Source organism: Palaemon carinicauda, chromosome 15, assembly GCF_036898095.1.
Source record: "Palaemon carinicauda isolate YSFRI2023 chromosome 15, ASM3689809v2, whole genome shotgun sequence".
NCBI lineage: Eukaryota > Metazoa > Arthropoda > Malacostraca > Decapoda > Palaemonidae > Palaemon > Palaemon carinicauda.
Window position 1 is genome coordinate 20,129,044 of NC_090739.1, and position 15,000 is coordinate 20,144,043.

At 33.5% G+C, this 15,000-nt stretch overlaps 1 protein-coding gene across 1 annotated transcript in view; it reads right to left on the reverse strand.

The window, feature by feature from the left end:
- The window catches only part of Alk (Anaplastic lymphoma kinase), a 1,005,172-nt gene that overhangs the window by 212,268 nt on the left and 777,904 nt on the right, over window positions 1–15,000 (reverse strand). The window contains 1 exon segment of the mRNA XM_068387529.1: window positions 6,466–6,621. Coding sequence (XP_068243630.1) covers window positions 6,466–6,621 — 156 coding nt within the window.

Here is a 15,000-nt window from a genome sequence, read left to right on the forward strand (position 1 = left end):
TTACTGGAGCTTTTTAGCTTTTAACCCACTGGTATTAAAGTGCCCTTGATAATTGTGGTCCTAAAATACTAAACGAGGTACCTGCCGGCTAAACCCCTCCCTCCCTCCCCCCCCCCCTCTCTCTCTCTCTCTCTCTCTCTCTCTCTCTCCTCTCTCTCTCTCTCTCATTTAAATGAAACTGCCTTGAGAAAGAACCCATTTTCTTTCTCATTTTTCATGAAGAGTTCTTCCTGCCTTGGCTCTTTTATAATCACAAGTACAGTTCTCGGTAGTGTCTTTTTTCCTTGTCCTAATGAGTCAACTCGATAAAAATCCTAGTCTTTGCTTTCCCAACTTTCCACGTAAAATCCGTTGAAAGTTTTTCTACTTAATTTTTCTTCCCATGATTTTTCACCTTCATGCATCAACGATCATGATGGAGTACAAATAAAAGTGGGGTCTTGTCATTTACCTACGGCATTGATTTAGACAAGAAGGCTTATGATACATGTAGACTTCGCCACAGAGGGTAATGCTACCATCTAATGAAAGACGAAAAGTCTAAAATTATAACAAATGCACTTTTACTGAACTGTAACCCATTATTTGTTAATTGCATATTTGTTCTGTAAATGTACCTCAACGCATATTGGATATATCATCAAAAACTCATCATAGTTGGATGGCTAATGACCCAAAGATGGGGCCGGGGATACCATTCAGACCCAGGATCCAATAAACGTAAAAACATGCCAGTTGCATGGCATCTAACTGAATTGACTGATCTTGAAATTTTTTATGAAACTTACAAGGGTAAGTCTTTGTATTATAAACGAGCACAAAGTTATTATTATTCTGAATAAGAACTGTCCTTCATAACAGGTAATTTTTGAAACCACAGCAGCATTTTCTACTTCACAAAAGCTGGCTTTGGTAGCTTTGGTTCACATGAGGGGACGAATTGAAAAAAGAAATCAGAACGATGATTGGCCTCAAGTACGAACTAATAAAATTGAAATATCTCACGGAGAGGGAAATCATTATATTTTGCTGAGAAAGGATTTTCTTTCAATGTTACGACTTTATATGTTTAAGAGCACCTTTAGTATTCTATTGATTTATCTTGTAAATTTCAAGAATCAGTGGGAATGAAAAGAGAAATTCAAATACATTTTCATAAACTTCTTTAGCCAATATCAAGCAAAAGCAAAAACAAAACAAAAATTAATCATTCAGTTTGTCTAGAACTCCCTAACGTATGGCGCTAATAAATGTCTAAAGTTGGGGAACTATCTCTACGTTTGGATGAGTACTAAAATTTACGGTACTTAATTAATTTTTTTTTTATAAAACAAATAATTTACAGTGATAGTAAATATCATACTTTTGAATTCGGAACTGAAAAAGATAATTTGCATAAGTGTGTATATGTATGTGTATATATATATATATATATATATATATAAACACACACACACACATATATATATATATACATATATATACATATATATATATATACTGTATATATATATATATTTATATATATACATGTATATATATATATATATATATATATATATATATATATATATATATATATACACATATGACTTTGGGACACAACTTCTCTGATGAAATTGAACTGCCATGGTGGCGTCAAAGTGTTTCCTGCACAAGAATTAGTTGTCATACTCAGGAAAAATTCCGTTCTCACCTTCACAAAGAAACACAGGTAACAGAAGATCCTACCTTTCCTCGATGTCACATTTAAAGATTAGATAGCTAATTTACAACAACAGGATACACAAATCAACCGAAGTAGAAAGATGCCTAAACGCAAGAGGTGAATACCCTAAAACATACAATAAGCCAGGAGTAAGAATTCACAAAAAAGCATTCATACATATCGCGTCTTGGAAAGACGTATACTTGGAGTAATAACGAATTCGACAACTACAGCCAATAATGGATATCCCGACACCATGTTAAAAGAGGCTATAGAGAAAAAATCGACAAAATACCACAGCCCTAAACGAAGGATGCTAGTGAAAAGAACCTAATCATCCACCATCTCCTTGGCTATAGATTGGCTAATAAAGATGAAAGCCGCTACTTGCGTTGAATCATCAATAGAGGCATTATCCCCGAAAGCCTCTTACCAAAGAGTACAGCTTAGAATATATAGCAAGCCAAATTTAACGGCAACCCTGGTGATGAGGGTTGTGGTGGCCTATTGGAAACGTCCCCGCCTGGCAATCACCCGACTGGGGTTCGAGCCCTGATCAAGTTCGATAGTTTTTTTGTAGTCTGCAACCTCTACATCCTTGTGAGCTAAGGATGGGGGGTTTGGGCGAGCCTATAGGTTTACCTGTTGAATGATCACCAGCCATTCCCGGATCTTCCCTGGTAATAGCTTGGGTGGAGAGAGGGCTTAGGTGTTGATCATATGGATATATGATCAGTCTCTAGTATTGTCACTTGCCTCTGCCATTCATGTGCGGCCTTTAAACTTTAAACCTCGGAAGACCAAAGAAAGCAAGTGAAAACGTAGTCTACAAATTTCCATGCCCAATGGATGTGTAAATTTAACATAAAAGACTGCATCGGACCAACTACCACCACACTCCAATATGACAATATCCACGACCGTAAACCCTCCATGAAAGAACAAATTAACGAAACGCAGATACATCGCAGAGAAAACAAGTACGGTTGGGTCATTATAGCTGAGGCTGTAAGCATCTATCTCTAAAGACCAACACCGAAAATTCGGCTAGTCTAATTTAACTCTCCAATCAAGCAGAAAACGGGTTCGCAGTAAAATGAGAAGTGATCGTGCGGGGTGCCCTTCGACATCTGATGTCACGCGTTCTACTTCAGGAACATTGCCTCCCAGAGAGAGCCGAGGAGCAGTGGCACTGGCGCTGCCGTGTGCCCCTGGTCACAGCATAACCTTGATACCAGAGTGGTCTTGACTGACTGACCTCCAAATAGGGTGGTCTCTGTGATGGTGCATGTTTGACCTATGTTTTTGAGTGAGTTTATATGAATATATTCAAGCATATATTAAGGGAATTTTCTCTTTATAATCTTCAAGAGGATCTTTGAAATTTTGAAATATTGTAATTTTTCTCTTTTAATTTTCTTATAACTTGTAAATTATTGTTAAATGAATCAATAGTAATCTTAGCTGAACCCCTACATACAAAACTAACTCAAGTTTTTAATCACTTGATAAGGGCATACAATTGTCGAAACAGTCCTGTAGTGATAAAACAATGAAAGTGAATGATCATAGTTTCTTTAACCAAATAATCACGTCAGAGAATCTGAAGAAACTACGTTCATAAGAGGATTCCTGCAGAATATACATTGACGCCACAAAGGTAATTGCTTTTAATAAATGTGTATATATATATATATATATATATATATATATAAATATATATACTCTGTATATATAAATGTATATATATATAAATATATATAATATATATATATATAAATATTATATATATATATATATATATATATATATATATATATATATATATATATATATATATATATACACGTATATGTATTATAAAATAGATATTTTACATTATATATACATATATATATATATATATATATATATAAAAGTATATATATATATATATATATATATACACACACACACACACACACATATATATATATATATATATATATATACACATATATATATAACATATACAGTATATTCACGATTAGATATAAATAGATTTATGGAAATCGGGTATAAAGCTCCATATTTTTCTAATTCAGTTCGAATAAAATCAGGCTTTCTGAGACATCAATCTCATAAGAGTTATTATTCAGAATATGCATAAAGATTTCATAGACGCATAAAGGAAATCAAAATCTTAATACCATATATAAGGATGACAATAAAATGGTCTAATAATCATCAGGTGGTTGATCATATTTGTTAGCAACAACGATAAGCGTGAAAACGTAAATTTATATTTGTGGTTTAATCAGTGAATAAATAATCAACTTCATGAGTTCAAAAAATGCTGATTAATCTTCCCCAAAAGAGCAATTTAACAATGAATTGTAGTCTATTAGAAATACTGTATACAGTTATATAATAATATTCTAACGTTGAGCTAAGGAGAGAGAGAGAGAGAGAGAGAGAGAGAGAGAGAGAGAGAGAGAGAGAGGAGAGAGAGAGAGAGAGAGAGAGAGAGAGAGCAATACTGTATACAGTTATATAATAATATTCTAACGTTGAGCTAAAGAAAGAGAGAAAGAGAGAGAGAGAGAGAGAGAGAGAGAGAGAGAGAGAGAGAGAGAGAGAGAGAGAGAGAGAGAAGAGAGAGAGAGAGAGAGAGCATAAACCAAAACCTCGTCTGAAATTATTGATGAAATTATTGATGAATTATATAATTATTCATTACCTCAGTGTTTCAGCTCATGTACAATTAATTTCCTCTAAATAATCAGGATCAACTTAAGCCGACATACACGCTCATTTCACAGAATACTAATAAAGAGATTGGCAATCTCTTGTTCCGAGAAGCAAAACCAAAGAGATTGTCTATATCTTGTTATGAGAAGCAAAACTAATGAACACTGTTCATACGCCGAAGGGATTATTTCCGGAAAGGAACTCCCATCTTCCATTGAGATTTTCCCTTTTTTTTCTGTAACAATATTCGTTTTTATTTAATTTGGTTCCTACAAATGGCTATTTTAACTTACTTTCTAGGTTTAAATCAAGATTAAATCTTTTCTGATTGTCCCTGTCACTCTCAAAGTGTAAAAATTACATAAGTGCTAAGTGAAATCACAAGAGTTAGTTTTTTGAGACACTTCCAAATTCCTATAACTAGACATGAAAAAAAATCTAACATTTCATTTCAATCGACGAGGAGGGTTATAAAAAATACAATCACCCCTACTTTGTTAAATTACCTTACTATATTCCTAAAAAGTTTCATTTCTTATCACAAAGGATGTTGTGAAATTACATTCTTTATAATTACATTTACGAAGTATTTCCATTTTGAAAAGAAACGGTACTACATTGAAACATTTCAACGCTGGCTTTATTACACAATGCTCTATATAAGAACAGCACCCTTTAGTTCGTACACGGTGTACATTGTGGTAATTTTACAACTACTATAAACTAAAGCATGAAAGTAATAATCTTTATCTGACTTTTTCACTTCGTCCAATGACTGCCGTTGACTGTGTAAGAACAGAGATCTAGTGAAAACACACACACACACACATCTTCCATCGAGATTTTCCCGTCTTTTTCTGTATCAATGTTCGCTTTTATTTAATTTGATTCCTATAAATGGTCATGCTAACTTATCTTTTTACGTTTAAATCCATGGCAATGTTAACTGACTTTTTACGTTTAAATCAAGATTAAGTATTTACTGATTGTCCCTGTCACTCAAACTGTGAAAATTACATAAGTGCTTAATGGAATCACAATAGTTAGCTTTTCGAAGCACTTCCAATTCCTATTACTAAATATAAAAAATCTAATACTTCATTTCTATCCACGAGAAGGAGGGTTTTGAAAATACAAACACCCCTCATTTCTTAAATTAACTTACAATATTCCTATAAATTTGCATTTCTTATCACAATGTTGTGAAATTATACTTTTCATAATTACCTTTACAAAGTATTCCCTTTAATACAGAACATTACTAACTTTTTAAGCGTTTCCATTTTGAAAAGAAACAATAGTACATTGAAACATTTCAGCGCTGGCTTTATTACACAATACCCTAGAACAGTGTCCTTATCAGAAGCTAAGGCAATTTTAAAACTAATTAGTTTATTCGTATGAATCTATTTGACTTTCCATTTGTATTATACGACTTTTGACATATAAGCATTCCTATCGGAAAGTAACAATACTACAAATGGAACTGTGTAGATTTACATAACGTACTTTGTCTTTTGTCGTAAGATGAGACGATTCATTGTATTTCAGCATGCAAATGGACAGCTTAAGAAATCGCTTTGCAACCAAGTAATTCAACAAAAATATATTTCTCATCTAAAAAAAAAACATATATGAACAACGCTTTCAAATTCAGTATTCCTTTTGACAGGAATACTTAAATCTGAAATATTCGAAATAATAATGAAAATTGTAGATTTTACATTCATTAAGCGTCACCAATGTGCAGACATTTTCATCCTATAAGAGAAGTACTTACTAACAAAATCAGACAAATCAGGGTCCCTGGAGTTGTAAAGCATTTTGATGTATGAATGTATGTATGTATTATAAAATATATATACACATACAGGCACTATAACAAACAAACACAAACAAACACACACACACACACAAGCTACAACCCTGGTTGGAAATACAAAGTGCTACAAGCTCAAAGGTTCCAACAGGAGATAGCAGCTTGCGGCCAAGTGCATGCTGTCAGGACAGTTAATTCGCGTACTCACCCTAAAAACGAAAGAGGCACCGCCACCTCCTCCTCCCCCACCAGGAGCGGAGCTTCCTTTGATACGGTGCACAAAATGCACTTTGTCCAGATCCTTCCAATCGCTGACGTCTGGTGGGTCTTTTCGGCTATCGCAGGCCTTTTTCTGATCAGCATTCTGAAAAATATCGAAGAAGAGGAAAATAAGTCACTAAAGATGGAATACTGTTAACTTAAATAGGTCACTAAAGAAAGAATACTGTTAATTAAATAGGTCATTGAAGAAGAAATACTGCTAACTAAATAGATCACTAAAGAGGGAATACTGTTAACTAAATAGGTCATTGAAGAAGGAATACTGTTAACTAAATAGGACACTAAAGAAGGAATACTGTTAACTAAATAGGTCACTGAAGAAGGAATACTGTTAACTAAATAGGTCACTGAAGAAGGAATACTGTTAACTAAATAGGTCACTAAAGAAGGAATACTGTTAACTAAATAGGTCATTGAAGAAGGAATTGTTAACTAAATAGGTCATTGAAGAAGGAATACTGTTGACTAAATAGGTCACTAAAGAAGGAATACTGCTAACTAAATAGGTCATTGAAGAGGGAATACCGTTAACTATATCTAAATCTGCTTTAAATAACTCGACTTTTGATATTCATTAATAATAATTGGTATTTGAATTGACGTCACAGAAATAATAATCCACGTGTACATAGCTCTTCAAATGACAGTATTCTTTTGTAATACGCACTTTGATTTTATAAATATGCATCCATAAAACATATCTGAATAAGTTAACCCTGTAATACTTCTGGAACCTCTTACAATGGTTACATATTTAATGGTTATAGAGAACATGCAGTTTTTTTTTATACTACATAAATCCACCAATACCATAAAAAAAAACATATCTTTGAACATAAGCATGTTTATATCTATTTTTTGGAAAAGAATCAGTTTTCCGTACGAAATAAAATTCAAAAGGCAAAAAATCTTGTTAAAAAAAAAAAAAAAAAAGTAATCTTGGAAAGTGAAATTTCATTCTTATCTCCGTGCCTTGGGGACTAAACAGCTCCCTCTTCCGGGAACAGGAAGAGTAAAATGAACTTTCCTTACAATTTCGCACCGAAGTCAAGTTGTTTGCAGTGAAAAAAAAAGGTTAACGAGAGAGAGAGAGAGAGAGAGAGAGAGAGAGAGAGAGAGAGAGAGAGAGAATTTAATATTAAAAAAAAATCTGCAGTTCTCTGGTCGTAGGAAGCTCGCTTTCAACCCCTTTTCATTTCCTCGAATTTCTACACTTGAAATCGTCATTACTTCGATCTTTTTCTTCACTTTAAACAGTGAAATGTATACCGACACAAAATATCAAATTATTCTGAACAAAAACTTTAAACCATTTCAGAAAAAAGGGGAAAATATCCTCTGAATATTTCCTTTTGTTAAATTTCTTTTAAAAAACTAAGGAAATTCAAGGATTACTTTGTTACCGTTTTCCTGTTACTTTTGCCTATTCTAATGTATTGTCTGAAATATTGGTGTTGTAAGTTCATAGCTAATGTCCCCATAGTTATAAATTGTAATATATTATAATAAATAATTCATAGCAGTTAACAAGTTCTCTCTCTCTCTCTCTCTCTCTCTCTCTCTCTCTTGTATATATATAATATATATATATATGCTTGACTAATATTTCCCAGCTTTATAAAGGTACAATTTTGTCATTATTAACTTGAGATCTAATTTATTGATATATATATATATATATTATACATATGAACATACACACATACACACACACACATACATATATATATATATATATATATATCATCATCCTTTCTTTCCACGCCTATTGACGCAAAGGGCCTCGGTTGGATTTCGCCAGTCGTCTCTATCTTGAGCTATTAAATTAATATATATATATATATATATATATATAAATTAGAATAACTAAACCTCTTGGATTTCCATGAGTCATATTGCGGAGGGAATTATACTTAAGGCTTATCTCTTAATTGATTATATGAATCGGGATGGCAGTATAGAGAGCATAAAATAACTGAGAAAGAAATACACACACAGACACACGCATATATATATATATATATATATATGTTTGGTTAAACACATGGAGTTGGAAAGATTTTTCTCTGATTACACAATTTGAAATTAAATGTAGTTATATAACAGACAAGTATTTCATATGATAAAAGTTACATTCAATTTTCAACGAACACAATCGGGAGGCAATACGTTTGGTTTCATCTTTCTATTGCTGGTTTAATCTCGCTGGCCGAAACGGTTAAAAGTGGCTTGGGGGTGGGAGACAAAATTGGTACTTAATGTTGAATCAATTATTGGAATATGAAATAAAGGTGCATTGTCACCACTCTGGTTACAACGTATCCCATCCACTTTTCTAATGAAACTAAAGCTCCTTTTGGTTCAGACACACACAAACACAAACCAAACAACCCAACATAAAGGGGGAAGGGGGATTTGGGACTGCCCGTTGGAATTAAAAATACATATTAGGAAAAACAAAAGTTGGGAGAAAATCTAGAATTTTGTCATCACAGACAAGAACCTGTAAAGAACATGCCAGACTATTCGGTGTATATGTAGGCAAAGGGAAAGTGAAACGTAACCAGAGAGAAGGATTCATAAATTACAGCTATATGGCCTAGAGCTGGGAATGAGGAGGCCATTCGACCACGAAGTGTAACCGAGGTAAACCTTGTACTTGTACTATTAAGCGAAAGTTGAGAGGATGGACACTATGGTGGGAGATAGGATGAGGGAACGGAGGCTAAGTAACGGAGAAAGCAGGGGGTGCAACAAGGAACCGAAGACACGCTGCATAGACCCTAGAATAATGTCTCAGTGTGCTACAAGAGCTGCGATGACATCTATAACCACAAACGTAAAGGTAAAATAAACTAAATCGGAAAGATGCTCGGTGAATTGTGTCGTTCTTTTAGTCGTACGATTTCGCTAAAAATATGATAAAATCAGTAGTAAAAGCAAAGTTTCAACACAGTAGATTTTATCACGTCAGCTGCTTAAAATGATCAAAGGACTGCACCTGTGGATAAAGATGCGAAGGAGGCTGAAGATTATTCTTGACATCGTACAAGTTACAACCTTTTTAAACAAATTTTCTCAGATGAGGAATGTTTCCGAACGAACGTCCGAGAACTATTACTAAAAAAGCCACATATCAGTTGGTCGGTTAGTTTTAACTATTAATTACTGATGAATCAAGTCTTTGAGATTTTAGTTCTCGAAATATTTTAAATCTTAAATCCAACATATATTTTTCCAAATAAATAAAAAAATTATAAAAAGTATGCAAAACCAACCCTCGTGAACACGCGCACTCACAAACACACCCCACACACATACATAAATACACACACACTTAATATATATATATATATATATATATATATAAAGAGAGAGAGAGAGAGAGAGAGAGAGAGAGAGAGAGAGAGAGAGAGAACGTTTTCTGTGCTCAAATTAAATGGAGGTTTCAGAAACTCCACCACATCCCTTCAGTATACAAGTAGTCAGTCAGTCTACCATTCTCTAATATCCGCTTCCATTCCCCCCCTCCCAGGACGTTCGTCCGATTCCTTTCACGAGAGTAGAGAATGATATCCGATGAAGAGAGGGCCACGCCTCCTTATCCCTCAAGAAGGAAGAGCTATTTCACACCCTTCAAAACCCTCTGTCAGCGAGGTTTCCCCATCGCCGTGTGAACTGGAGCGGACTTTGGCTCTGAATAGCGCGGGAGATTGGGTCTTTGCAACTATACCCTTCTAGTTTGTGTAGACGGGTCGTCTCCTGGCCTATGACACAATATTCGCCAGTCAAAAACCTCAATTTGTGGTCACAAAGGGGAGGGGGACAGACTTTTTGTCTTTCCAAAAGGATGACTGAAAATGTTTTCCTGCTAAAAAGGGCAGTTTTTCCTGGCGTATATGTTCTTGAATTTAGTAATTAATGTGGTATGAAAACGTACCTTTTGGAAAGTTGTGAACAATAAACGAACCAAGAAACATATACTTTTCTATGTAATAAATTAAATATCTAAATACTGAAGTTACCGTGGCAGGTATCAAACGGAGTTATTCTCTTACTAGTATGGTTAAAACATATTTTAGACATGCTCTGACAAAGAAATTTTTAAATATGAAGTACTCTTCTATTGATATTGTATTCGATTTGCATAGAATAATTTACGCATTAAGCCGGAATTAACTTTGAATCATGGCTTGAAGGAGTAGAGCTTGATCATAAAAAAACTATTTTAGCACATAATCATTTAAAGGAGTGGTATGCAACCTTAACATAACTAAATACAGTATATCTTCCTTTGGCTTACTGATAAAATATCAGAAGACATTTAGTAATATTGTTAAGTTTTTTTCCGGTAGAAATACTGTAACCAGAGTTCTTAATAACACCGTCAGTTTTTACACGTTGAAAAACAATGGAAAATTTCTAAAGAATGAAGTCCATATAATTAGCTTGTTATTCTTTCATCTTGTTTTTCTTATTTTTGAGATGAAGATAAGATGAAATAAAAAATGCAATCTCTGATAAAAAAAAAATCCAGAAGGCCTAATTAAACATTTTCCTTCAACTTTAATTTAGAAAACTAATAATTAGGTTTATGAAAGGTGACCAGAGTTTTATTTGTGAATAGAAAATCTTAATTACACTACTGTTTTTCGTACGGTTCCTTAAAAAAAAGTCCCCCGTTTTATTTGCGAGTAGAAAAATTTAATGTTTTTCGTACGATTCCTTATATGACCCATTTTCATGGTTTCCAGGTCAATATCCCTTCCAAGGGTGTCGAAGATCATTCAATATATAGATTTGTGGGATTCTCTTCATTTATATTTGACTGGTTTCTCTTTGACTTTTTTCGTAACGGCAATGGTTGTATATGCATATATATATGCATATGCATATATATATATATATATATATATAGTTTACATATATACATATATATATATATATATATATATATGTATATATAGTATATTATAATTATATTATATATATATATATATATAAATACATATATATATATATATATATATAATATATATATTCAAAATTTCATAAAATCCTAATAAGCCATTCACTCACTTTATATATCCTGCAGTTACATTAATTCCCATTATACAAAATTTATCCCGTAAAAGTTTAATCATAAATTTTTGGAGGAAAAACTCTTACCCACAAAACTAATGCACCATTCCTATCTAATTTACGATGACATTTAAAAATCGCCTTACATAAAATATAGCCATCAAAGCGATGACTTTCTTTTCTATGCAATAATGAGATTTGTTTTTGGAGACTTAATAGCTACAAACCAAAAGACCAATGATTACAAAATATATATCAAAAGGAAACAACGGCCGTCAGTTTTATGGCGTAACTCTCATAGCAGAGATACGACCGGAGGTATGAGCAATGCTACAAATTTAACAAAAACATGTATGAAGAAGATTAGTCTTCTTAAACGTAATTTAAAGATTTTGGTATGAATTGTCACCAGCTGTAACGCAGTAAATGCTAAACTGTGTACAGTATCTTCCTTATAACATTAGAGAGAGAGAGAGAGAGAGAGAGAGAGAGAGAGAGAGAGAGAGAGAGAGAGAGAGAGAGAGAGAGAGAGAGAATCCTTGTGCCTCTTGTTGTGGCCGAGTAATGTAGAGTGCCGTCTGATACAAAAGCAGTGTCAGGCCTCTGTCAAAGCTGGAGGGCTTGAGGGCCAAAGTGAATGTGTACTAAGGAACTCTTTTTACAGCTGTTTAGGTGATGTTTTCCAGAGATCTGAAGGGAATCGAGGAAAACATCTAAAAGCTCCAACTACTTACAATTGTTCAATGAAAACGAATTAATAGATTATTTGATTGAGTTCTTGAAATACGATAAGAACTATTCCAAATGGTCTTCAGTTAAAGGTAAATCTATTCTAAATTATAGATAAGCATGTCAATACACGTAGCATACAGAAGAATGTAATATTAGTATGGATATACATAGCACAGAATTGCAGGGTTTTAGTTGGAAAAGCTTTTGCAAAAAGAAAGTGCGTTCTGAGTATCTTTTAGCAACTTATGTTGGTTTGGTATTTTTATTTTTGCTTATTTAAGTAGCGTCTCGCCATCACAAATATGCAAAAGGTTAATTTCGACACTCGTGAGGACTGCTCACTGTAACGATTGATGAAAAGATAACGTAGTACGTCCTTTTCTTGTGTAGCCGAGTCGTTCATAGTGTAAAATTACAATTTGTAAACATATTTTTTTATCCTAGTCGTAATAAAATTCATCTCGGAAATTATTGTTGGGAAAAATGTTGTAAACAAGTTATCCATAACTTTCAGTCGAAAAGAAAATCTATTAGAAAAGTGTGGAAAACCGATCCAATTTACGTGACCTATCTAAAGATTTATGAATTTGGGGGCCTGGGAGGCTAAGATGCAACTGGGGGAAATCCTGCAGTTGCACTAAGAAGTGAAAATTAAGAATGGCGGGATAGCAAAATGGAAGAGAGGAAGGGAGAACGGAAGAACATTTAACGGCTAAAAAGTGAGTGCAGTTCGGGGCCGAAAGTATGTTACAGAGTTTAAGTAACACCTACAGTGTACCTTACTAACGGTACTAGCCCATTCCCCTCTATGCACACCCAGGCTATAAAAGTGAAAGAATAAAACTTCTTATCACAAAATAACAACCTCTCTTGAAATAGCCAATCACTGAAGTCCCGGGAAATCCCAGAATTACCCAATGAAAGAAAGGATTTAGCAAACAAATCAAGGTCTCTCGAAAGATAAGACTTCTGTTTCTTGCTAAACAGGATAAAGATCTTTCATTAACTGGCTAACTAATGGGTGTAATTTTCTTATCAGCTCTTAGAGAGCTTATCTATAATGAGACTCTTCGTTTCATTGCGTTTTATTCTTCCTGATGCCATTTCCTGTATTAGGATCAAGGTCAAATGGCTTCCAGCTAATCGGAAGCTGGTTGTGTCGGGAAGCTTCAATCCTCTAAAGATACGACGTAATTTCCGGAGCTTACTCAAGACTTTATTATCTTTAATGATCAAGCAAAGAGACTCTGAGATGGTATATATTAAGATATCGAAGTAAACTAAAGAAAGCGGCATTCTTTTGTTTACGAAATCAAATACAAATATTTCGGGAGGTCAAAGTGAAAGGCCTGCGATTTTTTTTTTCAAGGCTAATGAGAGATGAGAGTACTTTGGACCTCCGATGATTAGAACTTCTGTTTAGAACTCCAAACATTATGAAGATTGAAAAATCAGTTATTTAAAAAGTTTAAAAAACGATGATGACGACTACATTGCATGGTTTAATCAAAAAAAAAAAAAAAAAAAAAAAAAAAAAAAAAAAAAAACTTCGCTGCCTAGAATCCTAACATGTAAATCAATCATGAAAAAAATCTAATTCTTACTTAAAATTTTTTTTTTTTATACCTAGATTGAGTAACATTAAACTAACTAATCCCCGGTGAAAATTAATGTAATGACCTTCAATACTACTCTCGCTTTATCTGTAAATCCCTCCTTTGCTAATTTTTCTATCGTATAGAAATATAAAGGCGTTTTCCAGCAATTTCTTTCTATATCTTTTGTTTCCAGGGGAACCAAATTGGATGACATTAAGATCGGATTAATTGAAAAAACTTCCTTTACCCGATCGTTTCACTTTCCTTTAAAGATAATCATTTAGAATTCGTCCATCGTAATTATATGTTCAAGCACGGTGTTCTTGAATACAATATTCTTTATTTGATAATTTCAAGAAATAATGATAACCCTTAGTTAATTTTTTCCTATTCTTTGCATTTGGAGTGTTTGCTCGATTAATTTTTTTTGGCTCTCGTATGGCCAAAAATTCAACGCAATCGCGAAGGCATGAATTATTCAATAGCTTCCGTTATTGTTTTAATCTACATGCTAATACGGCTGACATTTCAAGCACAAAATTCTCACCAGCGTCTGATATTCGAATCTATGCCAAGATCAAATATTTTGTTTTAAATGATTTAAGTACTTATTGTGAAGGAAATTCAAACTAATTCTACAAGAAAGGAAAACTAAAGAAGTTTCAAAATTAATTTTTAGTTTATATTCTACAACAAAATAATGAATCACAATAAAATAAACACTTCACTACAAATTATTAAGTTCTGAACGCACCACTGTGTGGTTGTCTATCATTTCTAAAAAAATGTCTTCCTTTATTTTCAAATTTACTTGTAAAATTATTACGATCACAGACCTCAGGAAACTGTGACTGCTTCTCATCCGCTTTTGCAATGGCCATCCTTAAGTGTGATACGAACACAAGTTACTGCATTATATTCCAAAATGCCTAATCAAATAAAATCTCTCTCTCTCTCTCTCTCTCTCTCTCTCTCTCTCTCTCTCTCTCTCTCTCTCTCTCTCTCTCTCATATTAATTCACGTAAAATCCCTTTGTTAATATCTATACC